Source organism: Saimiri boliviensis, chromosome 11, assembly GCF_048565385.1.
Source record: "Saimiri boliviensis isolate mSaiBol1 chromosome 11, mSaiBol1.pri, whole genome shotgun sequence".
Lineage (NCBI taxonomy): Eukaryota > Metazoa > Chordata > Mammalia > Primates > Cebidae > Saimiri > Saimiri boliviensis.
The window spans coordinates 51,288,468-51,315,127 of NC_133459.1; the positions used below are offsets into that span (position 1 = coordinate 51,288,468).

Consider the following 26,660-nt stretch of genomic DNA (forward strand, 5'->3'; position numbering starts at 1 on the left):
CTTATGAATCAGATATTTCTTAATATATTGGATATAGATTAAAGTGAGCTCTCAAGGATTTTGAGACAAAGGTAAAAGATCAAATGTTTTACTAACTTAAATTACTGCAAAAGGCAAAGTACCTATGTGGCAAAAGCCATTTTATTTTATTTTTTATATTTGAAAAAAATATGCAACACTTGGTGAATTTACATGTATCCTTGCACAGGGGCCATGCCAATCTTCTCTGTACCATTCCAATTTTAGTTTATGTGCTGCCGAAGTGAGTACGCAAAAGCCGTTTTAAAGCAGACCTCTCTAATAGAAAAAATACAAAAAAAACAAAAAAAACAAAACAAAAGAAGAACAAAAAACAAACCAAAAAAAAAAGAAAAAAAAAAGAAAAAAAAAATAAAGCAGACCTCTCTTATCGAGGAATTAGATTATGGGAGGCATAGATTAGTGAGTTAGAAGAGATGGATTTTTAGGAAATCTTGAGGACTGTTATTTAAGGAGAACCTATCTGTTCATTGTAGTCTTCATTATATAAGGTAGAAAATGGAAAACAACCTAGATGTCCAGTAATAGAGGAATTATTAAATAAATTACAGTATTTGGTTTATTCAGGGTTAATCTAATTACTTGATACAGAAGTTGGCTCAGGTCACCTGAAATGGAATGGGGAAAATTTATTTTAAGTATTTGTGGGTCATGTGCAGTGGCTCATGCCAGAAATCTCAGCACTTTGGGAGGCTGAGGTGGGTGGATCACATGAGGTCAGGAGTTCAAAGCCAGTCTAGCCAACATGGTGAAACCCTGTTTCCACTGAAAATACAAAAATTAGTCGGGTGTGGTGGCGCATGCCTGTCCCAGTTACTTGGAAGGCTGGGGCAGGAAAATTGCTTGAATCTGGGAGGCAAAGGTTGCAGTGAGCCAAGATCACACCACTGCACTCCAAGCCTAGGTGACAGAGCAAGACTATCTCCAAAAAAAAAAAAAAAAAAAATCCTATATATTTTTTTAAATTTCAAAAGGAATACATGTTTATTATAACCAGTGAATCAGTGCAAAATGTATTTAAAATCCTTAAGGTGCTTGGCTGGGCGTGGTGGCTCAAGCCTGTAATCCCAGCACTTTGGGAGGCCGAGGCGGGTGGATCACAAGGTCAAGAGATCGAGACCATCCTGGTCAACATGGTGAAACCCTGTCTCTACTAAAAATACAAAAAATTAGCTGGGCATGGTGGCACGTGCCTGTAGTCCCAGCTACTCGGGAGGCTGAGGCAGGAGAATTGCCTGAACCCAGGAGGCGGAGGTTGCGGTGAGCCGAGATCGCACCATTGCACTCCAGCCTGGGTAACAAGAGCGAAACTCCGTCTCAAAAAAAAAAAAAAAAAAAAAAAATCCTTAAGGTCCTGTCTCCAACCTTTCATGATTTTTATCTCCATGAAGTTACTAATATTAATACAACTTTGTTATGTTTCCTTCCATGTTTTTCTCAACTACCTTATGATCAAATTTTTTCAATAATTTAATTTGATATATTGATTCTAATTTAATCCTTTATGGTCAAAGAATATGCTGTTTGGTTTGAGTCCTTCTGAACTTATTGAGACTTGTATATGGCCAAGGATGTGGTCTATTTTGGTAAATATTCTGTGTACACTTGAGAGGAATGTGTATTGTCCTCTTATTGGGTATAGTGGTGTGTTTTTGTTCTTGTTTTTAAGATGGAGTTTTGCTCTTGTTGCCCAGTCTGGAGTGCAATGACGCTATTTCAGCTCACCACATCCTCCTCCTTCTGGGTTTAAGTGATTTTCCTGCCTCAGCCTGTTAAGGAGCTGGGATTATAGGCATGTGCCACCATGCCTGGCTAATTTTTTGTATTTTTAGTAGAGATGGGGTTTCTCCATGTTGATCAGGCTGGTCTCAAACTCCCGGCCTCAGGTGATTCACTTGCTTTGGTCTCCCAAAGTGCTGGGATTACAGGTATGAGCCACTGCCCCTGGCCAGGTATAATGTTCTATAAATGACAATCGGGTATATTTGGTTGACACTGTACAACTCTACCATATCCTTACTAATTTTCTGCCTACCTGTTTTATCATTTATTGACAAAGGAATTTTGAAATTTCTGTCTATAATTTTGAAATTTCTGTAGACGTCTATGTTTCTTCTTACAGTTCTATCAGTTTTTTTCTTCGTGTAATAAACCCGATTATTATTAGATATAATTAGGCATAAACATTTAGAATTAGGTCCTTCTGATTAATAGATCCTCCTCCTTTACCATTATGAAATTACTTTCTTTACCCTTGGTAGTCTCCTCTACTTTGAAGTCTGCTTTGACACTATGATATAGCCATTTGTACTTTCTTTTGACTAGTGTTAGCATAGTATATATATGTATATTTTATCGTTTTACTTTTAACCTGTATTTCTCTTCATGTTTAAAATGTTTTTCTTGTAGATAGCTTATACCATGAATCCTGCCTTTTTATCCAGTTTGAAAATCTCTGTTTTTTATTTGGGGTATTTGGATTTGCATTTCCTGTGATGCAAAAAAATTTTTTAATAATAAAAAATAATAATTGTGTAAATGGAGTACAGTGTGATGTGGATTTTTTTTTTTATTTTTTATTTTTTTGAGACAGAGTGTCGCTCTTGTTACCCAGGCTGGAATGCAATGGCGCAATCTCAGCTCACCGCAACCTCCACCTCCTGGGTTCAAGCAATTCTCCTGCCTCAGCCTCCTGAGCTGGGATTACGGGCAGGTGCCACCACGCCTAGCTAATTTTTTTTTTTTTTTTTTTTTGAGACGGAGTTTCGCTCTTGTTCCCCAGGCTGGAGTGCAATGGCGCGATCTCAGCTCACCGCAACCTCCGCCTCCTGGGTTCAGGCAATTCTCCTGCCTCAGCCTCCTGAGTAGCTGGGATTACAGGCACGCACCACCATGCCCAGCTAATTTTTTGTATTTTTAGTAGAGACGGGGTTTCACCATGTTGACCAGGTTGGTCTCGATCTCTCGACCTCGTGATCCACCCGCCTCGGCCTCCCAAAGTGCTGGGATTACAGGCTTGAGCCACCGCGCCCGGCCTCTGCCCAGCTAATTTTTGTATTTTTAGTAGAGATGGGGTTTCACCATGTTGACTAGGATGGTCTCAATCTCTTGACCTGGTGATCCACCCGCCTCAGCCTCCCAAAGTGCTGGGATTACAGACGTGAGCCACCACCTGGCCTGTTTTTTTCTTTTTTTTTTTGAGAAGGAGTCTTATTCTGTCCCCCAGGCTGGAGTGCAGTGGCGTGATCTTGGCTCACTGCAACCTCCACCTCCTGGGTTGCAGCAATTCTCCTGGCTCAACCTCCCAAGTAGCTAGTATTACAGGTGTGTGCCACCATGCCTGGCTAATTTTGGTGGGTTGTTCTTTTTTTAGTTTAATTTTTTTTTTAAAGATGAGGTTTCACCTTGTTGACCAGGCTGGTCTTTAACTCCTGACCTTTGGTGATCCGCCTACCTCCGCCTCCCAAAGTGCTCGGATTACAGATGTTAGCCACCGCGCCCGGCCTTGGTATGTTTTTTAGTAGATACTGGGTTTCACCATGTTGGCCAGGCTGATCACAAACTCCTGACCTCAAGTGATCCTCGCACCTCCATCTCCCAAAGTGCTGGGATTATAGACATGAGCCACTGCAGCCGGCCCAATGTGATGTTTTGATGTATGTGTTTAATCACTGTGGAATAATTAAATCAAGCTAATTAAACATATCCATCACTTTACGTATTTACTGTTTTTTGTAGTGAGAGCATTTAAAATTTACTCTTGGCTGAGGTGGTGGTAAGCTGAGATTGCACCACTGTGCAATCTCACACCTATAATTCCTAAATTAATAATAAAGTATTGTATACTTCAGAATTGCTAATAATACATTAAAAAAAATTTTTTTAAAATAATTTACACACTTTTTATTTTAGTTTTTAAGCCAAAATCTCACTCCGTCATCCAGGCTAGCGTGCAGTGGCATGATCTCAGCTCACTGCAGCTTCAACCTCCTATATTAAAGCTTCGATCTCCTATGTTTAATCTCCTATGTTAAACCTCTTGAATATCTAAAACTATAGGCGCACCCCACCATGCCCAGCTAACTTTTAAAATTTTTTAGAGATGGGTTTTTGCCATGTTGCCCAGGCTGGTCTTGAACTCCTGAAGTCAAGCCATCTACTCACCTTTGCCTCCCAAAGTGCTAGGATTATAGGCGTGCACCACCATATCCAGCCTGTTGTCATTTTTCTTTAGCCTAAAAGACATCTTTTTTTTTTTTTTGAGATGGAGTTTCGCTCTTGTTACCCAGGCTGGAGTGCAATGGCGCGATCTCGGCTCACCGCAACCTCCACCTCCTGGGTTCAGGCAATTCTCCTGCCTCAGCCTCCTGAGTAGCTGGGATTACAGGCACGCGCCACCATGCCCAGCTAATTTTTTGTATTTTTTTTTAGTAGAGACGGGGTTTCAGCATGTTGACCAGAATGGTCTCGATCTCTCGACCTCGTGATCCACCCGCCTCGGCCTCCCAAAGTGCTGGGATTACAGGCTTGAGCCACCGCACCCGGCCTAAAAGACATCTTTTAACATTTCTTATAGTGTGGGTCTGCTAATGATGAATTCTTTAGCTTTTGTCTGACTGAAAACATCTTTACTTAACCTTTGTTTTTGAAAGATATTTTTACCAGGTATACTAGATTGGCAGTACTTTAAAGATATTGATTAAGTAGCTTTTTGCTGACTTGTTTCTTTCTAATATGAAATCTGATGTCATCATTATATTTGTTCTTCTGTATGTACGTGTTCTTTTCCTCTGACTACTTTTAAGATTAATAACAATTTAGAATGCTTGATTATATGTCTTGAGAGAATTAACTTCATTTTCCTGTATTTGGGATTTATTGGGCTTTTAGATATATAGATCTATAATTTTCCTCACGTTTGGAAAGTTTTGAGCCATTATTTCTTTTTTTTATTTTTTATTTTTTATTTTTTGAGATGGAGTCTTGCTCTGTTGCCCAGGCTGGAGTGCAGTGGTGCAATCTCAGCTTACCACAACCTCCACCTCCTGGGTTCAAGTGGTTCTCTTGCCTCTGCCTCCTGAGTAGCTGGGACTACAGGCTTGTGCTACCACACCCAGGTTTTTTTTTGTTGTTGTTGTTGTTGTTTTTGTATTTTTAGTAGAGACAGTGTTTCACCATGTTCATCAGGCTGGTCTTGAACTCCTGCCCCTGTAATCTGCCCACCTTGGCCTCCCTAAGTGCTGAGCTTACAGGAGTAAGCCACTGTGATCTGCCCATTTTCCCTAAAATAAATTTTGCAGCCACCTTCTGTCCACATTGGGTTCCTTTGGAAACTCTAATTTGCACATATTAAGCTGCTTGAAATTGTCCCACAGCTCACTGATGCTCTTTAATGTTTTTGTTCTTTTGTATTCTGTGTATTTCAGTTTGTATAATTTTCCTTGCTATGCCTTCAGTTCTGTAATTTTTTTTCATCTGTAATATCTAATCTGCTATAATGCCATGTAGTATATTTTTTCATCTTTTTTTTCTCCTTGAACATATTTAATAGCTGCTGTTATTTTTTTCATCTTAGACATTATCATTTTCATCTCTACAAGTTCAATTTAGGGTTTTTTTTTTGTGTTTGTGTGTCTCCCATGTTCCTACTTTTTGAATATATGAAATAAAGTTTTAATAACTCTTTTAATATCCTAGACAGCTAGTTTTATCTAGTATCTATGCCAGTTCAGAGTCAATTTCAAATGATTATTTTCTTCATTATGAGGCATGTTTTCCTCACACTTTGCACGCTTAGGTTTTAATTTACTTTTTAAAAAATGTATTATTTTAAAAATTGTGGTAAAGTACACACAACATAAAATTTACCATCTTGGCCGGGCATGGTGGCTCATGCCTGTAATCCTAGCACTTTGGGAGGCCGAGGTGGGCGGATCACCTGAGGTCAGGAGTTCAAGACCAGCCTGGCCATCATGGTGAAACCCCATCTTAAAAGAAAAAGAAAAAAATTTACCATCTTAATCATTTTTAAGTGTATTGTTCAATAGTGTTAAATACATTCATAATGTTGAAGAACCATCACCACTCTTGCAGAATATTCAGGAGACTGGAGAGACCAGTGAGTGAAACAGGAGGATTTTATTAAGGTGGCCATTGGCTCAGCAGATTAGCAGCCTAAGGCTGAGCAGAGGACAAAGAAAATGGGGTACCTTTTATACATCCAGGATGATGTAGCAGCTAACAGGTTTACAGAAGCCAAAACAAAGAACAGTAATTAATTGGTAACATGTCTTGTGAAGTACATTGAAAAATAGCATTTTGAGAAACACATTGTACATTGTTTGGGTGTTATCTTGCCCTGTGACCTTGTAGCTGGTCAGCAAGAAGAATGGGAGTCTTGAGATGCCTGGGAACTTTGCTTAGAATGTGGGGAGAATGATCAGGTAGGTTTTACAGGGAGTTAGTTTTTTGTTTTTGTTTGTTTGTTTGTTTGTTTGTTTTTGAGACAGAGTTTCGTTCTTGTTACCCAGGCTGGAGTGCAATGGCATGATCTCGGCTCACCGCAACCTCCGCCTCCTGGCTTCAAGCAATTTTCCTGCCTCAGCCTCCTGAGTAGCTGGGATTACAGGCATGTGCCACCATGCCGAGCTAATTTTTTGTATTTTTAGTAGTGACAGGGTTTCACCATGTTGACCAGGTTGGTCTCGATCTCTCGACCTTGTGATCCACCCACCTCAGCCTCCCAAAGTGCTGGGATTACAGGCTTGAGCCACCGCGCCTGGCCTACATGGAGTTAGTTTTAAGTAGAGCTGGGGGTTAGGTTTTATATTGAACACAACACAGTAAACTTTGTTTTATTATGCAGCAGTCACAGACAACTATTGTTTTATTTAATTTCCCTCTTCAACACCACTCATCTCTGTAATTGTTCATCTTGTGAAACTGAAAGTCTATAACCATCAAACAATACTATTCTATTCCCCCACTCTCTGCAGCCCCTGGCAACCACCATTCTATTTTCTGTCTCTATGATTTTAACTCCTTAACTATTTCATGTAAGTGGAATCATACAATATTTGTCTTGTTGTAACTAGCTTACTTAACAATATTGTCCTCATGATTTATCCGTGTTGTTGTGTACCTCAGAACTTCCTTCCTTTTTAAAGCTGAAATAATATTTCATTGTAAGTATAGACCACATTTTCCTTATCCATCCATTTGCTGGGCGGTTGGGTTGCTTCCTTGTTTTTGCTATTGTGAATAATGCTTCTGTGAAGATGGATGTGCAGATATCTCTTTCAGACTGTACTTTGAATTTTGGGAGGCATATTTCCAGAAATAAAATTATTGTATCGTGATAATTCTATTTTTAAATTTTGGGGAACTACCATACTGTTTTCCACAGCAGGTATACCTTTTTTTTTGTTTGTTTTTGTTTTTTTGAGATGGAGTCTCACTCTGTTGCCCAGGCTGGAGTGCAATGGCGCGATCTCGGCTCACCGAAACCTCCGCCTCCTGGGTTCAGGCAATTCTCCTGCCTCAGCCTCCTGAGTAGCTGGGATTACAGGCATGCGCCACCATGCCCAGCTAATTTTTTGTATTTTTAGTGGAGACGGGGTTTCACCATGTTGACCAGGATGGTCTCGATATCTCGACCTCGTGATCCACTCGCCTCGGCCTCCCAAAGTGCTGGGATTACAGGCGTGAGCCAGCGCGCCCGGCTTCATTTTTTTAATAGTAGTCATTTTAATGGGTGTGAGATAGTATCTTATAATTTTATTTGCATATCTTTAATGATAAGTGGTGTTTAGTATATTTGTGTGTATTTATTTGCCATCTGTTTGTCTCCTTCAGAGAAATATCTATTTAATTCCTTTACCCATTTTGGATTGTTTGATTTTTTTGTTGTTACGTTTTAGATTCTCTATATATTCTGGATATTAATCCCTTATTAGATATATGACTTGCAAATATTTTCTCCTATTGTACTTGGTAGTTTTCGATTGAATGCCAGACATTGTGAATTTTACCTTTTTGGTTTCTGAATATTTTTGGTTTTTTATGAATATTCTTTTTTTTTTTAATTTTTTTTTTTTTTGAGACGGAGTTTCGTTCTTGTTGCCCAGGCTGGAGTGCAATGGCGCGATCTCGGCTCACCGCAACCTCCGCCTCGTGGGTTCAAGCAATTCTCCTGCTTCAACCTCCTGAGTAGCTGGGATTACAGGCACACACCACCATGCCCAGCTAATTTTTTGTATTTTTAGTAGAGACGGGGTTTCACCATGTTGTCCAGGTTGGTCTTGACCTCTTGACCTCATGATCCACCCACCTCAGCCTCCCAAAGTGCTGGGATTATAGGCGTGAGCCACCGCGCCCAGCCATGAATAGTCTTGAACTTTGTTCTAGGATGCAGTTAACTTACATTTTTTATTATATATATATATATAGTTGTTGTTTTGTTTTTTTTTTTGAGACGGAGTTTCACTCTTGTTACCCAGGCTGGAGTGCAATGGCACGATCTTGGCTCACCCCAACCTCCGCCTCCTGGGTTCAGGCAATTCTCCTGCTTCAGCCTCCTGAGTAGCTGGGACTACAGGCACGTGCCACCATGCCCAGCTAATTTTTTGTATTTTTAGTAGAGACGGGGTTTCACCATGTTGACCAGGATGGTCTCGATCTCCTGACCTCATGATCCACCCGCCTCAGCCTCCCAAAGTGCTGGGATTACAGGCTTGAGCCACCGCGCCCGGCTTTTTTTTATATATATATTTTTTTTAAGACAGGATTTCACCATGTTGGTCAGGCTGGTCTTCAACTCCTGACCTCAGGTGTTCCACCTGCCTTGGCCTCCAAAGTGCTTGGATTGCAGGCGTGAGCCACTACGCCCAGCCTAACTTACATTTAAATAGTTTGGTAACTTTGGGTCTTGCCTTTATGATTTATTAGGAAGTTTCAGAGCAGTGGTCAGGCTAGAGCTAATTATTCTCCAATACTGAAACAAGACCTTCCTGAGGACTACCCAGTGCCTTGTGAATGAAGGGTTTTTCCATACTGGATGATGAGAACAAGCACTATTCCTGGCCCTCTGTAAGCACTGGGCATTTTTTTCTAACCCTTTAGATGGTTCCTTTCCTATCCTCAGATAGTTTCCTCATGTTCATTTTCTTATCATCAGTACTCTGCTGAATACAGTGGGAGTCTCTGCAGATCGCTGGACTCGCTTTATGTGCAAGTTCTCTCCTCCCTGGTGTTCTGTCCTGTGAGTTACCTTAATCTCTGTGGACTGTTCACCTCATCTCCTACTCTGTTCAGTCTGCTGAGCTCTCCTTCAGATCTGTAACCCTGTGCTACAGCCTGGAAACTCTTTCAAGGCATTAGCTCACTTTGTTTTCCATCCAGTAAAGGACACTAAGAGTCAGTGTCCTTTATGGCTTGTAACCAGTATCTTGAGAGCTGTTTTTTCATGTTTATTTGGATTTTTTTAGTTGTTTCAGGCAGATGTGTAAATCTGTTTTTACTCCTCCTTGGCCAGAAAGAAGCAGGAGTGCTCATCAATCCTCAATTTAAAAAGGAGAAATTGGGCCAGCGCAGTGGCTCACGCCTGTAAATCCAGCACTTTGGGAGACCAAGGCAGACGGAGCACCTGAGGTCAGGAGTTTGAGACCAGCCTGCCCAACATGGCGAAACCCCATCTCTACTTAAAATACAAAAATTAGCCGGGTATGGTGGTGGGACCTGTAACCCCGGCTACTCAGGAGGCTGAGGCAGGAGAGTCACTTGAACCCAGGAGGCGGAGGTTGCGGTGAGCCAAGATCTCGGCATTGCACCCCAGCCTGGGTGACAGAGTGAGGATCTGTCCCCTCCAAAAAAAAAAAAAAAAAAAACCCGAGAAACCTACTTTTCATATTTACTCACATTTCTCATTCTATTCTTTTTTTTTTTTTTTTTTTTTCACATTTCTTATCCTATAGGTGTGCTGACAGTGACTTTTCACTCAGGTTTTGTTTGCCTAACAAAGTTTTTTATTTTGCTTTGATTTTTTGAACAACAAATTTTTGCTTGACTACTGAAGTCTAAGTGGACAATTTTTTTCTGTTGAATCTTTGGGTTTATAATTTTTGTCACATTTCGCAAAAATGTGACCATGCTCTGCTCCTTCTATGACTTCACTTGTAAGCATGTTAGATTTCTTGACATTATCCCACAAGTCACAGAATTCCTCTATTGGCTTTTTTCCCAGTCTTATTTTTCCTTCTGTACTTTTTTTTTTTTTTTGAGATGGAGTTTCGCTCTTGGTACCCAGGCTGGAGTGCAATGGCGCTATCTCGGCTCACTGCAACCTCTGCCTCCTGGGTTCAGGCAATTCTCCTGCCTCAGCCTCCTGAGTAGCTGGGATTACAGGCACACGCCACCATGCCCAGCTAGTTTTTTGTATTTTTAGTAGAGATGGGGTTTCACCATGTTGACCAGGATGGTCTTGATCTCTTGACCTTGTGATCCACCCGCCTCGGCCTCCCAAAGTGCTGGGATTACAGGCTTGAGCCACCGCGCCCGGCTCCTTCTGTACTTTGAAGGATGGTTTCTACTTCTTTTTGTGTGTGTAAGTAGAGACAGGGTCTCCCTATGCTGCCCAGGTTTGTTTTGAATGCCTGGCCCAAAGCAATCCTCCCACCTCAGCCTCCCAAAGTGCTGGGATTACAGGTGTGAAGCACCATGCTCTGCCATGGATGCTTTTTTTTTTTTTGAGACACAGTTTTGGTCTCGTTATCTAGGCTGGAGTGCAATGGCATGATCTCGGCTCACCGCAACCTCTGCCTCCTGGGTTCAGGCAATTCTCCTGCCTCAGCCTCCTGAGTAGCTGGGATTACAGGCACGTGCCGCCATGCCCAGCTAATTTTTTGTATTTTTAGTAGAGACGGGGTTTCACCATGTTGACCAGGATGGTCTCGATCTCTTGACCTCGTGATCCACCCGCCTCGGCCTCCCAAAGTTCTGGGATTACAGGCTTGAGCCACCACGCCCGGCGGATGCTTTTTATTTCTATGTTTTTTAGTCCACTGATTGTTTTTTCCTGAAGCATCTCATTTGCTGTTAATCTCATTCAATATATTTTGTTTTTCAAATATTTAGTGCTTCTTTTATTTCTGTAATTTACATTTACGTCTTTCTTCTATCTTCATTTTCTCCATGTTTATATCTGCATTTCATCCTGAATTATGTTTATACTTTTTATAATAGCTGCTTTAAGTCCTTGTCTGCTAATTCTATTATCTTTTTCATTTTTTAGTCCATTTCTATGGATTGATTTTTCTCCTGGTTATGAGTCATAGTTTTCTACCCCTTTATGTCTCTGGTAATTGGATGCCTGTCACTGTGAAATGTAAATTGGTGATTGCTAGGTTTTATTATTTTTCTCTAAATTAGAGTCTTATTGCTTCTTTTTTTTTTTTGAGACAGAATCTTGCTCTGTTGCCAGGCGCCAGGCTGGAGTACAGTGGCACAATCTGGGCTCACTGCAACCTCTGCCTCCTGAGTTCAAGCAATTCTCCTGCCTCAGCCTCCTGGGTAGCTGGGACTACAAGCACACGCCACAATGCCCAGCTAATTTTTTTTTTTTTTTTTTTTGTATTTTTAGTAGAGATGGGGTTTCACCATGCTGGCCAGGATGGTCTCGATCTCTTGACCTCATTATCCGTCTACCTTGGCCTCCCAAAGTGCTGGGATTACAGGCTTGAGCTACCACGCCCGGCCGGAATCTTATTGCTTCTTTTGAAGCTTGTTTGTCCCCTCCCCTCCGCTCCCCTCCCCTCCCCTCCCTTCCCCTCCTCTCTCTTCCCCTCCTCTCCTCTCTCCTCCCTTCCCCTCCTCTCTCCTCCCCTTCCCTTTTCTCCCCTCTCCTCCCTTCTTCTCTCTTTCCCTCCCGTCCCCTCCTACTCTGTTACCAAGACTGGAGTGCAGTGGCACAATTTCCACTTGCTGCAACCTCTGCCTCCCAGGTTCAAGCAATTCTCCTGCCTCAGCCTCCCAAGTAGCTGGGATTATAGGTGCATGACGCCATGCCCAGCTAATTTTTGTGTTTTTTAAATAGAAATGGGGTTTCAGCATGTTGGCCAGTCTGGACTGACCTCAGGTAATCTGCTTGCCTCGCTCCCAAAGTGCTGGGATTACAGGTATGAGCCACTGCACCTGGCTGTTTTTGTTTTTTTGGGGGTTTTTTTGATAGGGAGTCTCACTCTGTCTCCCAGATTGGAGTGCAGTGGTGCGATCTCAGCTCTCTGTAACCTCTGCCTCCTGGGTTCAAGTGATTCTCGGGCCACAGCCTCCTGAATATCTGGGATTACAGGCGTGTACCACCACACCTGGCTAATTTTTGTGTATTTAGTAGAGATGAGCTTTCTCCATGTTGGCCAGGACCTCTCAGGTGTGAGCCACCATGCCCAGCCCTGTGTATTTGTTTTGTTAGAGTGGTGTCTTGTTAGTCTTTACCCTATGGTTCATATATAATTTAGCCCTACTGCTATCAAATGCTTTGCTTATTATGAGGTCTCTTGACTCTGGCTAGTGGAATGTGAACTATTTCTATCCCTCTGTGACTTTGGGATTTGTCTATTTACTGCTTTCTGGTAGTTCTTTCCCTACCTTCCTGGAGTTTAACCCCATGTCAGTACTCAGCCAAAGACTCGAGGTACAGGTCACGTGTGTTCTGTCTCTGAGTGTGGAGCTTTGTCCTTTCCAGCACTCTCTACAGTTTTGCTGCTTGACCACCCTGAACTATGATCTCTGTCTCAACAAAACTGCTGCTTTCTCTTTGGCTTCCTCCTACCTTCATTGTAGTCTGTAAACTGCCCTCATTTGAATACTTTCTCTCAGGGAAATACTTTTCTTACCTTTCTGAATTGCCTGTTGTCCAGTGCCTAAAAACAATTCTCTTAGGCATTTACTATACATATTACTTTAATTTTTATATCTTCTTTTTTCTTCCAGAACAATATAGCTGAAGTACAAGAGTTGCATTCTGAATTAATGTGGAAAGATTTTATAGACCACATCAGTAGTCTTCTACACAGTGTGGAAGTGGAAGTCAGTTACTTTGCAGCTGGAATTATTGCCCATTTAATATCCAGAGGTGAACAAGCTTGGACATTGAGTCGTAGCCAGAGGAATTCTCTTCTGGATGATTTGGTAGGGTCATTTGATGTTTTCTGGAAGCATACCAACAAAAGACATTCATAGTAGTTAAACTATCAAAGCGTCATAATGTAGTAAATAATGCAGTGCAAAATAAATACTGTAATCCTTTCTTATATGTCTTGTGTCTTTCAGCATTCAGCTATTTTGAAATGGCCAACTCCAGAGTGTGAGATGGTAGCATACAGGTAATTAGTATCATAATTAACAGTAAGCCAGTAACCTAGTCTAGGAATCATGCCTGGGAGTCATTGCCACTAGATGCATGATTTTTCCCTGAGGCACCTCAGTATTGGTTTTTATTTTATTTTATTTTTTTGAGACAGAGTTTCACTGTCACCCAGGCTCGAGTGGCGTGATCTCAGCTCACTGCAACCTACAGCTCCCGGGTTCAAGCAATTGTCCTGCCTCAGCCTCCCGAGTAGCTGGGATTACAGGTGCCCACTACCACACCCAGCTAATTTTGTATTTTTAGTAGAGATGAGGGTTTACCATGTTGGCCGGGATGCTCTTGAACTCCTGACCTCAAGTGATCCACCTGCCTCGGCTTCCCAGAGTGCTGGGATTACAGGCGTGAGCCACGACACCCAAACAAAAGTATAGGCCTTAAAAGAAGCAAAGTATTTTTCTACCTTCTATCACTTTTCATTGTTTCCTTCATTCCACATTTGTTGAAGACACGTGCTAGGAATTTGTTATATGCTCTTAAAATTCAAAAATAAATAAGATTCTTGTCTGGACACAAGAATCTTATATCCCTATGGGGGAGATCAAATGTGGATCAGATAAAATACCATTATGCTAGATGTGCATAGAGTGTTATGAAATTAAAGATGAAGCTGAGTGGTAGCACATACCCATAGTCCCACTACTCGGAAAACTGAGGTGGGAGGGTTGCTTGAGCCCAGGAGTTTGAGGCTGCAGTGAGCTATGATTGCATCACTGCATTCTAGCCTGGGTGACAGACAAGACTCCAACCGTAAATACACACACACACACACAACTTTCAGAGGAAGTGAGTTGTGAACTGAGTGTTGAAAGATAAGGAGAGGCAGGAGATTTTAGGAAGAAAAGGCAATGCAGGGAGGTCTGAAAGAAAATGACACATTGAAAGAATTAGAAGTAGCACCAGATTCGGGCCCAGTGCAGTGGCCCACACCTTTAATCCCAGCACTTTGGGAGACTGAGGCGGGCAGATCATGAGGTCAAGAGATCAAGACCATCCTGGCCAACATGGTGAAACCCCGTCTCTGCTAAAAAATACAAAAATTAGCTGTGCTTGGGGGCGAGTATGTGTAGTCCCAGCTGCTCAGGAGGCTGAGGCAGGAGAATTGCATCAAACAAGGAGGCGGAGATTGCTTTGAGTCACACCACTGCACTCCAGCCTGGTTGACAGAGTGAGACTCCATCTCCAAAAAAAAAAAAAAAAAATTAATTAATAACAAAAATAAAAAAGCATACTGTATGCCTAACTCTGTTTATAATTAGAAACTCGATAATTAAATTAGTAATTACCTGAAGTATTTAATTTTTTTTTTTTTGAGACGGAGTTTCGCTCTTGTTACCCAGACTGGAGTGCAATGGCGCGATCTTGGCTCACTGCAACCTCCGCCTCCTGGGTTCAAGCAATTCTCCTGCCTCAGCCTCCCGAGTAGCTGGGACTACAGGCACTCACCACCATGCCCAGCTAATTTTTGTATTTTTAGTAGAGACGGGGTTTCACCATGTTGACCAGGATGGTCTCTATTTCTTGACCTCGTGATTCACCCGCCTTGGCCTCCCAAAGTGCTGGGATTATAGGCGTGAGCCACCGTGCCCAGCTGAAGTATTTAATTTTTATTCACTTATTTTTGTTGTTTGCTTCATGCTGATATTGCCAACATTGTTTTTTACTTCCCTGACTTATGTTCTACCTATTTTTATTCAGACCAGTAGAAAACAGAAGGGTTAATTGTAAACATTTTTAATGGTGTTCTACTAGTTATCACCTAATTTCTCTTATTTCTTAGTTTCCAAACCAAGGTCTGCTTATCTTCAAATGTGTATCTTTTTTTTTTTTTTTTTTTTTTTTTTGAGACGGAGTTTCGCTCTTGTTACCCAGGCTGGAGTACAATGGCGCGATCTCGGCTCACCGCAACCTCCGCCTCCTGGGCTCAGGCAATTCTCCTGCCTCAGCCTCCTGAATAGCTGGGATTATAGGCACGCGCCACCATGCCCAGCTGATTTTTTGTATTTTTAGTAGAGACAGGGTTTCACCATGTTGACCAGGATGGTCTCGATCTCTTGACCTCGTGATCCACCCGCCTCGGCCTCCCAAAGTGCTGGGATTACAGGCTTGAGCCACCGCGCCCGGCCAAATGTGTATCTTTAAGACTAAAAAAGTGCTTTTGAAAAAAATTTTCTCTTTTAGTATCATGTTCTAATCACCTTCCATCTTCTGTACCAAGATGTGTCTGAGTGCAGTCTTTTCTGAAATGGTTAAGACAAAGATATTCTGTAGCTCATTTATATTAGTCTAAATATAATAGGATAAAATTTTGAAAATGAAAAGTTTAGGAATCTCTGCTTTAGAAAATGATGCTAAGTATGGGATGTAACTTTGATTATTTTCTTTTGAACCTTTAGGTCCTTTAATCCATTTTTCCCATTACTTGGCTGTTTCACAACACCGGGAGTCCAGCTATGGGCAGTCTGGGCCATGCAACATGTCTGCAGCAAGAATCGTATGTACCACAAAAGAGAACTGAGTTTTTTTTTTCTTTAAGCGTAATTCTCATTTCCCAGGAAAGCTATTTTTAAATTGTGTATTAAAGTGATTTTTGGCCGGGCGCAGTGGCTCACACCCAGCACTTTGGGAGGCCAAGGTGGGTGGATCACCTGAGGTCAGGAGTTCAAGACCAGCCTGGCCAACATGGCAAAACCCCATCTCTTTTTTTTTTTTTTTTTTTGAGACGGAGTTTCGCTCTTGTTACCCAGGCTGGAGTGCAATGGCATGATCTCGGCTCACTGCAACCTCTGCCTTCTGGGTTCAGGCAATTCCCCTGCCTAGCCTCCTGAGTAGCTGGGATTAACAGGCATGCACCACGATGCCCAGCTAATTTTTTGTATTTTTTTTTAGTACAGACGGGGTTTCACCATGTTGACCAGGATGGTCTCGATCTCTTGACCTCGTGATCCACCCGCCTTGGCCTCCCAAAGTGCTGGGATTACAGGCTTGAGCCACCGCGCCTGGCTCCCATCTCTTAAAAAAAAGTGATTTTTAAGAACACTGACTTAAAATGTAAGGCAATTTTAAGTTATAAACTTAAGGTATTCTTTCAGAGTGAGCGTGGTATAACTAGATACTTAATGACAGTGGTGACTGAGACACTGTTCTCACCTCATGGAATTTAAAGATGAGGAGACTACAGTGAGTCTATTTGTTTTTTTTTTTTTTTTTTTTTTGAGGCGGAGTTTCGCTCTTGTTGCCCAGGCTGGAGTGCAATGGCGCGATCTCGGCTCACCGCAACCTCCGCCTCCTGGGTTCAGGCAATTCTCCTGCCTCAGCCTCCTAAGTAGCTGGGATTACAGGCATACGCCACCATGCCCAGCTAATTTTTTGTATTTTTAGTAGAGATGGGGTTTCACCATGTTGACCAGGATGGTCTCGATCTCTTGACCTCGTGATCCACCCGCCTCGGCCTCCGAAAGTGCTGGGATTATAGGCTTGAGCCACTGCGCCCGGCCGTCTATTTGTTGAGTAAAGGTCCTAAGTAGATCCACACTGTTTATGGTACATTCCAAGGCCCAGTTCTCATTCGCCGAAAATTCTGTTGTTCAAGATGTCACTCTCAGCACCCATGGTTTCTGAAGAAGCAATTGTTTGAATCAGGTTCCAAATTATTCTTTGAAATCTGTGATGCAGCTCCTATTTATTTATTTATTTATTTAGAGGCAGGGTCTCTCTCTGTCACCGGTGCTGGAGTACAGCAACAAAGTAACAGCTCACTGCAGCCTCGACATCTGTGCTCAGATGATCCTCCTGCCTCAGCTTGTAGCTGGGACCACAAGCACAAGCCACCATGCCTGGCTCTTTTTTTTTTTTTTTTTTTTTTTGTAGAGATGGGGTTTCATCATATTAGCCAGGCTGGTCTAAAACTCCTAGGCTCAAGCAGTCTGCCTGTGTTGGCCTCCCAAAGTTCTGGCATTACAGGCCTTAGCCACCAAGCCTGGCCTAGTTATTGATTAATATAAACTCATTCCACAAATGGTTTGACACAAGAATCACACATAACCACTTTAATAGTAAAATATAGGCTGGGCACGGTGGCTCAAGCCTGTAATCCCAGCACATTGGGAGGCTGAGGCGGGTGGATCACAAGGTCAAGAGATCGAGACCATCCTGGTCAACATGGTGAAACCCCGTCTCTACTAAAAAAAAAAAAATACAAAAATTAGCTGGGCATGGTGGTGTGTGCCTGTAATCCCAGCTACTCAGGAGGCTGAGGCAGGAGAATTGCCTGAACCCAGGAGGTGGAGGTTGCGGTGAGCCAAGATCGTGTCATTGCACTCCAGCCTGGGTAACAAGAGCGAAACTCCATCTCAAAAAAAGAAAAGAAAGACAAAAGAAATTCATCCAGGTGTGGTGGCTCACGCTGATAATCCCAGCACTTTGGGAGGCCAAGGCAGGTAGATCACGAAGTCAGGAGTTCAAGACCAACCTGGCCAACATGGTAAAATCCCATCTCTAAGGCCGGGCGCGGTGGCTCAAGCCTGTAATCCCAGCACTTTGGGAGGCCGAGGCGGGTGGATCACGAGGTCAAGAGATCGAGACCATCCTGGTCAACATGGTGAAACCCTGTCTCTACTGAAAATACAAAAAATTAGCTGGGCATGGTGGCACGTGCCTATAATCCCAGCTATTCAGGAGGCTGAGGCAGGAGAATTGCTTGAACCCAGGAGGCGGAGGTTGCAGTGAGCCGAGATCGCGCCATTGCACTCCAGCCTGGGTAACAAGAGTGAAACTCCGTCTCCAAAAAAAAAAAAAAAACCCATCTTTACTAAAAATACAAAAATTAGCTGGGCATGGTGGCGCATGTTTGTAATTCCAGCTACTCGGGAGACTGAGGCAGGAGAATTGCTTGAACTTGGACCTGGGAGGCAGAGGTTGCAGTGAGCCAAGACTGAGCCACTGCACTCTAAGCCTGGGCGACGGAGCAAGACTCTGTCTCAAAAAAGAAAAAAAAAAAATCTATGATACAGGGAAAATAGTGAAATGGAGACTTACAGGCCATGCATAGGGATTTTTGTGGCTCTGCTGCAAGTAATAAAGGGGAAAAACATTCTATATCATTGTCAAGGGAGATGGGGGAGGGAAGAGTAAAGTTTTTGTGAGAAGTTAACTACGAATTAAATTTCTTATCTTGGACCTTAATAAGGGACATGCTATAAAGAGCCTTATACGATATGTTTAGAGTTGTTTTTTATAGCAGAAGTAGTATCATTTTGTGAGATCTTTTATATTCTTTGATGAAAACTCAGTGTATACCATAAAAAGGCAATGCAGTAAAAGCTCTTCTGTGTCAGAGAAGAATAATTTGGAGTCCGGGGGCGGTGGCTCATGCCTATGGCAGGAGGATCACGAGGTCAGGAGTTTGAGACCAGCCTAGCCAACATGGAGAAACTCCGTCTCTACTAAAAATACAAAAAATTAGCCAGGCATGGTGGCACATACCTGTAATCCCAGCTACTCAGAAGGCTGAAGCAGAATTGCTTGAACCTGGGAGGCAGAGGTTGCATTGAGCTGAGATTGCACCACTGCATTGTAGCCTGGGCAACAGAGCAAGACTCCATCTCAAAAAAAAAAAAAAAAAAAAAATGGGATGTGACAGAGAAAACCGCCTTGTACCCACCTGAACCCCCATCTTATCTGGCTCTTCCTACTAGATTACCCAGAAGCAGAGCTTTTCACTCATAAATTGAAAACTGCCTCTTCTACCTGTCTCTGCCCTAAAGTCTTTTTCCTTTTACTGTACCCACAGGTTCTGAGAACGCCTTTTTTTTTTTTTTTTTTTTGAGACGGAGTTTCGCTCTTGTTACCCAGGCTGGAGTACAATGGTGTGATCTCCGCTCACCGCAACTTCCACCTTCCTGGGTTCAGGTAATTCTCCTGCCTCAGCCTCCTGAGTACCTGGGATTACAGGCATGCGCCACCATGTCCAGCTAATTTTTTGTATTTTTAGTAGAGACAGGATTTCACCATGTTGACCAGGATGGTCTCAATCTCTTGACCTCGTGATCCACCCGCCTCGGCCTCCGAAAGTGCTGGGATTACAGGTGTGAGCCACCGCGCCGGTCTAGGCCCAAGTTTCTTAACAGTCAATCCCATTATATTCCCAGCCTCTAAACTATAGGCTTCTCTCCTCATGACTCAAGGAATGAACCTTTCACAGCTCAGTAGGAGAAAATAAAATGTAATAAGTAAATAAAAGTGCATTTTCATATGAGTATTTATTTTTGTGACTACTTTTAGGTATTAGTGTTATTTTGACTATAGAATGATAGCCCTAAAGAATTTACTCTAAAATGCACTGTAATTTGGGGAATGTTAGAATATTTTGTCTCCAACTCAGATAGTTTAGGTTCCTACCTTATGGACATATTTTGCTCATATTTAAATGGAATTCACTTCTATTTATATTAAAATGTTTTAATGTGACTGGGTGTGGTGGCTCACACCTGTAACCCCAGCCACTTTGGGAGGCTGAGGCAGGCAGATCACTTGAGATCAGGAGTTTGAGACTGGCCTGGCCAGCCTGGTGAAACCCCATCTCTACCAAAAATACAAAAATCTATCCAGGTGTGGTGGCAGGTGCCTATAGGCTCAGCTACTCAGGAGGCTGAGGGAAGAGAATTGCTTGAAACCGGGAGATGGAGGTTACAGTAAGCTAAAATTGTGCCGTTGGACTAGAGCCTGGGCGACACAGCAAGCAGCAGTGCGCCATGATCACACCATTGTACTCCAGCCTGAGCAACAGAATGAGACTATCTCTAAAAAAAAAAAAGGCAGCCAGGCGCGGTGGCTCAAGCCTGTAATCCCAGCACTTTGGGAGGCCAAGGTGGGTGCATCACGAGGTCAAGAGATCGAGACCATCCTGGTCAACATGGTGAAACCCCGTCTCTACTAAAAATACAAAAAATTAGTTGGGCATGGTGGCACGTGCCTGTAGTCCCAGCTACTCAGGAGGCTGAGGCAGGAGAATTGCCTGAACCCAGGAGGCGGAGGTTGTGGTGAGCCGAGATCGTGCCATTGCACTCCAGCCTGGGTAACAAGAGCGAAACTTCGTCTCAAAAACAAAACAAAAACAATACTTTCCTGTGATTTTGGGTCAATATCAGGTACTTGTTATTGTTTTTATTTTTATTTTTTACCACGGATTATATATGTTGTAAGGTTAGAGAAATCAGTCAAGCTAGCTATTTATTGGTTGAATGTGTAGGCCTTGCACTGTAGACATAACATCAATATAGAGAAATTTATCAAGCTGTAGCAGGTTAGTGATCAATAACAAAACAGCTTTAAAAATGGCTTCTAAAAGTCATTTTTTTGTGTGGAATAATTTTGTTTTTGTTTTTTTAAATGGTTAAGCAACTGGATGTGTGGAATAATTTTTAAGTGTTTTAAGATAAGCTATTTTCTCCTGTTTTGTTTTTGTGTTTTTTTCCAGCTTCAAGGTACTGCAGCATGCTGATTGAAGAGGGAGGATTGCAGCATTTATACAACATCAAAGATCATGAACATACGGATCCCCATGTCCAACAGATTGCTGTGGCCATTCTGGACAGTTTAGAAAAACACATTGTGCGTCATGGGAGGCCACCTCCCTGTAATAAACAGCCCCAAGCCAGACTAAATTGATAGCCATAAGTATTGGATAATTGAATCACAAGAATCCTTTTTGTGATTGGTCCATTTGAAATATCTTACCCTCTGTGATGTTTTGGGGGTTTCTATGACAAGAGTCATAAGATCAGTTTGGGATTGATAATGTATAGTACTGCCCATGTGAAAAGTCTCTAATTTATCTTGTGATTTTTAACTTATGAGACAAGAAGGGTCTCTTCCTTTATCATTGCCTTTTAGGAAATTTTCCACATCTTTCAGTGTTTGAACTTCCTTGTGCTTGAGATTCTACAGTTTTATGGTAAAGTTTGCACGAACCCTTAGGCCAGACTTTTCTGATCTCAGAGTCCCTTGCAGTCAATTTTCAGCTTCACATAAGCTGTTTACCTGATTTCTGGCACTGCTTCAATTGTAAATTTTATACTGCTTCTGTACAAAATGCCTTTATTCTCTCTCTGTATCTTTTATAAGATGTCCTTCTTAGTGTGAAAGAAGGGGAATGTGGATCATCTTGTGGAAGCTAATCACTGGCAGAAGCCTAGATGGCTGGCGGAAAGATATATGAGAAAGAAAAACTATGAACGGAGAACAGAGTGTAAGAACTGGGAATTGCTTTATAGTATAGGTTTTAAAATGAGACAGGCTATCCTGCGGGAACCCATCTCTCTTGAGGCAGTGAGCAGAAGCTTGTTCTCCATATTTATACCTAGAAGCATGGACTACTACTTCCTGCACAGAATGCTGGTTATTCTCTAGGAATATTTCCCAAGCACGACAGTATAAAATATTCCAGCATTCTGTGTTAAAGACTAACTGTCCAAATCTCCACGTCGTATTGTGAAAATGTGGTTTAAAAAAATTATCGCCAGTTATAACTGGCTATTCTTTTCCTCTCTTTCAAAGTCATTTTTGTTCAGTGGAATAGAGACAACAACATGGTGTTAACCTCTCAGTTAAAATACAATTGACACCAGTAAAATTTGCCATGAAAAGTTAAAACCTCTTCTTCAAAATATGTGTATCTTCTTAATGTGTTCGTGTTGGAGAAAGATGTCCACATCTCACTGCCAAAACTGAAAGAGAAGAATTAAACTATTTAAATGGTTAAATGTAATGATTCTACTCACAGTACATAACAGCACATATTTTTGATGGATTATTTTTTAGACAATTACCTTTCCTTAAGATAGCTGATACAGTAAAGAATCACTTAGATCAGCAATAGCATTTGGGAGATAGCAAGTCACCAAGAAACTTAATTTTCAATTAAATTTTTATTTTGTGAATAAGGTTAATCTACAATTCCAGATAACTACATTTTTTTCATAGATGGCCAATGTTTTTATTAAAGATTTAAAATGGAATATTTACATTATAGTGCTTATTCAGAAGCATTTTGATTTAGGAAGGGGCTAGTTTGTTAGTTCACTGATGACATTTTTTGACAAATATATTTTATACCATTATCACAATAATCATCAGACTTGAATTTTTTGGAGTTCTTTCATGTGAATGAAAACTGAGTTAAAAGAAAGTAGGTATTTAGGGCCAGATGCTGTAATCCCAGCACTTTGGGAGGCTGAGGCAGGAGGATTACTTGAGACCAGAAATTCAAGACCAGCCTGGGCAACATAGTAAGACCCTGTCTCTAGCTGAGCGTGGTGGTGCACCCCTGTGGTCCCAGCTTCTCAGTGGGTCAGGGGTGGGGTTGCCTGGACAACAGAACAAGACTGACTCAAAAAAGAAAACAGATATTTAGAGTCACTGAAAACCATATTAGATACTGGGTTAATGGTGACTTAATTGGCTTAAGGAATTTTTATAGGTGTAAGATAAGTTTTCACAGACAAAGTTTATTTCAGAGAAAATAGAGAATTCTTTTAAAAGTGTTTTTGGTTTTGTTTTTTGCCTTTTCTAAATGTTAATGTCCAAGACAAATTTCAGAAAATGAGATGGCCTGTGGTAGCTTGGAAATTGCTAGATATGTTGACCATTTCCAGGTCTTTTATCTAGTGTAGTTAAGGGGAAGCCTATTTAAGAAGTTTGGCCTTAAGTTTCTGTGTTATACTGTTTAAGACAGTAGTGCATACCCTCCTTTATAAGCTAATGCTAGGTTTTTGTCTCTACAAATTATTTACAGAAATGGATAAAAGTGTACAGAAAACAGTAAATCCCTTCTGTACTCAGAATAACAATAGATGAAGCATCCAAAATATTTAAAAGTAAGGCTGGGCATGGTGGCTTTCACCTGTAATCCCATCATTTTGGGAGGCCAGGGCAACCAAATGAATCACTTGAAGTCAGGAGTTCAAGACCAGCCTGGCCGACATGGTGAAACCCCCATGTTGTATTTTTAGTAGAGACTAAAAATTAGCTGGGTGTGGTAGTGCACGCCTGTAGTCCCAGCTGTTCGGGAGGGTGAGGCAGCTGAATCACTTGAACCTGGGAGGTGGAGGTTGTAGTGAGCCAAGATCGCGCCATTGCACTCCAGCCTGGCAGCAGAGCGAGACTCCTGCTCAAGAAGAAGAAGAAAAAAAGAATTAAGTCACAGAATTGACTGTATGGTCCTGATTCTGGCTAAAATACAATGGATGTATATATTGAAATTATGAGTCGTAAGTGGCCAGTATCTACAGTTAGAACCTACGAGGCCTCCCTTTTGAACCTGTAGACTAGAATGTAACTGTTCTTGGTGCCTTTGAATGTGGCTTAGAGGTGCTATTTCAAGCACAATTTAGACTAGGGTTGAACCACTCATTGTTCAAATTATTGGTGGGCACTGATGTAAAATATCACTAGATCAGTCCACAAGCAACATTAAGGAAATCTACTAAAGGAAATAGAATTTGACTTTTTAGAGCATAATGATGTTCTGGGGCATAATGGGGAAAATTTTTTTGAAAATAGAGTATAACGATACATGTTGGTATCATTGAGTAAAACAAGAACAGATTTGAGCAAATACAATTAAGATGTCTTATTTTTTGCATCAAGTAATTTTTGCTGTGGTCTTTATTCTCCACAAAATAATTTTTTCTTTTTGCAGTTGAATATTAACATAAATCAAGTGGCAATGAGGGATTAGTTTACCCTCAAACCAATGACTCCATGGCTATTGATCTTAGTTTAGGATTTTTTTTTTTTTTTTTGAGACGGAGTTTCACTCTTGTTACCCAGGCTGGAGTGCAATGGTGCGATCTCGGCTTACTGCAACCTCCGCCTCCTGGGTTCAAGCAATTCTCCTGCCTCAGCCTCCTGAGTAGCTGGGATTACAGGCACGTGCCATCATGCCCAGCTAATTTTTTGTATTTTCAGTAGAGACTGGGTTTCACCATGTTGACCAGGATGGTCTCCATCTTTCGACCTCGTGATCCACCCGCCTTGGCCTCCCAAAGTGCTGGGATTACAGGCTTGAACCACCGCGCCCGGCCTAGTTTAGGATTTTTAAAAAGCATATCAGACCCCCAGTTTCAGGAGTTTACTATAGATATTGCTGCTTGTCACCCCAGGACAGTAATGCCTTTAGTGGCACAAGTCAGCCTAAGTAGATTGCCCATGGTGGAAGTGAATAAAGCTGCATGGGAATTTGCTTTTATGATGTATTTTATTTGCAAACTTCCATGGGAATTTGCTTTTATGATATATTTTATCTGCAAACTTCCAAAGAATCAAGTTTTATGTTTAAAACCATCAATTCTACATATCCAGCTTTAGGAAGCTGCCCTTAGAGATGAGACCTTTTGTGTTAACCTGTTTTCTCCCCAGTCATCTTATCTGGCTATGTTTAAAAGAGAGAAAGAGAGAGATGGTTTTTCACTGTGTTGCCCAGGCTGGTCTTGAACTCCTGGCCTCAAGTGATTTTCCCACCTTAGCTTCCCAAAGTGATGGGATTACAGGCATGAGCCATGGTGCCTGGTCTTAGCTGTGTTTTTAATTATGCCATGCATGTACATAACATCAGGCCATCTTCCTATCTCTTCTGAGCACATTTTAATGAAAACACATTTTATGTGCTAAATTAGGTTAATTTACCACAGATTTAGCTTGATGTTTTTAAATGCATTACCCCCATAGGACAATGTACAGCAGTACCAAGGTTGAAAAGAGGTAGCAGGGAAAGCAAACTTAACAGTCTTTGTTTATGGTGAAACCTATCCCTCTCCTGACCTCCAATGGCATGTTTACATTATTTGGTTATTATACAGCATATAGTAGTGGTATAAACAATATTATTAAACTGAAGGCATAAGTTAAAGGAAGTATGATACTTTGAGCTGATGTGGGCTCTTCTACGTTTATCTGTATGTTACTTATTTGGGGACTTTGCATTGCTAGGACTTCAGTATACTAACTTTGACACAGCTTCCAGAGAGGTTTTCAAACTTTTGGTTTTCCTCTCAAATCCATGGTAGCAGTTTGAAATGATTTTGTGGATAATGGATGTTTAGTCTTTATCATTTGCTGTGTATTGACAGTTTTTAACTTTCAGTATTCACTCATAAATGGTTTAATTTTTTTAAATAATGGAAAACCAACCTTTGTCCAGTTATGGGAATAGCCAGCATATGATAAGAAAATTTGCTCATTGTGCTTTAAATGAGTAAATTGTTTTACCTTATTTAGTATTTCATAGACTTTGCATGACGTGGTACACTCCAAATTATTCATTCTTTGGTTTCCAAATCTTAACCGAAGATACTTTGTAACTGACTGGTAGCCTAAGAGACTTTTCTTCCTTTTTTTCTCTTTCTCCCCATTTTTTGGGGTAAATTTTGCAAAGATCAGTGCTGTTTCTCATTACTCTGAGGTAAAGCTGTTTTGGACAGCACAGCCTAACTTTACAGCTAGACAATGGCTATTAATGATATTTTAAAAATCCAAATTTATCAATATTTTATGGGAAATCATAAATCTAGTTTATTAATATTGTGTGCTTAATTTTAGACTTATTTTGGGAAAAAAACTGTTCAAATTGGGTTCTTTTAAGCCTATTTTAAGCAGCCTAGAAAGAAGAAGCTACTTAGCTAATGAAAGCTGAGACACTTTAATAAAAGCAGGATCTTGAGAGCATTTTTTTTCCTTAAAAACTTTATACTCTGAGATAATCTGCAACAATAAAAATTAAGAAATCCCTGACTTTTGTAGAATTCCCACTGTCAAATTCTCACTGACTTGTGTGTGTGAGAAAAGTTATCTTTTGTTTGAATTCTGCTAGAACAGTTTTATTTCTTTCTAAGGATATGAAAAATGCATTGGAAAGTGTGTACATTTCAATGACTCTCAGTTATCTGGACTGAACGCATTGTTCTCACCATGGCCAGATGAATGGGAGTATTCTATACATGAATCATGCTATATTTTAAATCAGGACATCACTTAAATATTAATGTTGTGTGTACAGATTTTTGTTTTGGGATTTTTTTTTTTGCCTAAATAAATGTTATAAATTTTATTTAAAGTGTGTCTTGTCTACTTTTATTCTAGACATTCAGCTTTAAAAGTTAATATTAAGGCCGGGCGCGGTGGCTCAAGCCTGTAATCCCAGCACTTT

The 26,660-nt window shown here is 41.3% G+C and overlaps 1 protein-coding gene and 1 non-coding gene across 5 annotated transcripts in view; one reads left to right on the forward strand and one right to left on the reverse strand.

Annotated features, from left to right (window-relative positions):
* The window catches only part of ZYG11B (zyg-11 family member B, cell cycle regulator), a 110,189-nt gene extending 83,628 nt beyond the window's left edge, over nucleotides 1-26,561 (forward strand). For all 4 annotated transcript variants that reach the window (XM_074380835.1, XM_039473654.2, XM_074380836.1 and 1 more), the window contains 4 exons: nucleotides 13,024-13,221; nucleotides 13,363-13,415; nucleotides 15,853-15,950; nucleotides 20,934-26,561. In XM_074380835.1, coding sequence (XP_074236936.1) covers nucleotides 13,024-13,221; nucleotides 13,363-13,415; nucleotides 15,853-15,950; nucleotides 20,934-21,124 — 540 coding nt within the window. In that variant the 3' untranslated portion in view covers nucleotides 21,125-26,561. The remainder of the gene's footprint in view (nucleotides 1-13,023; nucleotides 13,222-13,362; nucleotides 13,416-15,852; nucleotides 15,951-20,933) is intronic.
* On the reverse strand, nucleotides 165-270 carry LOC120366157 (U6 spliceosomal RNA). Its single transcript, XR_005580905.1, has one exon. It is a non-coding gene; the product is annotated as a U6 spliceosomal RNA (small nuclear RNA).
* Nucleotides 26,562-26,660: the final 99 nt, after the last annotated feature.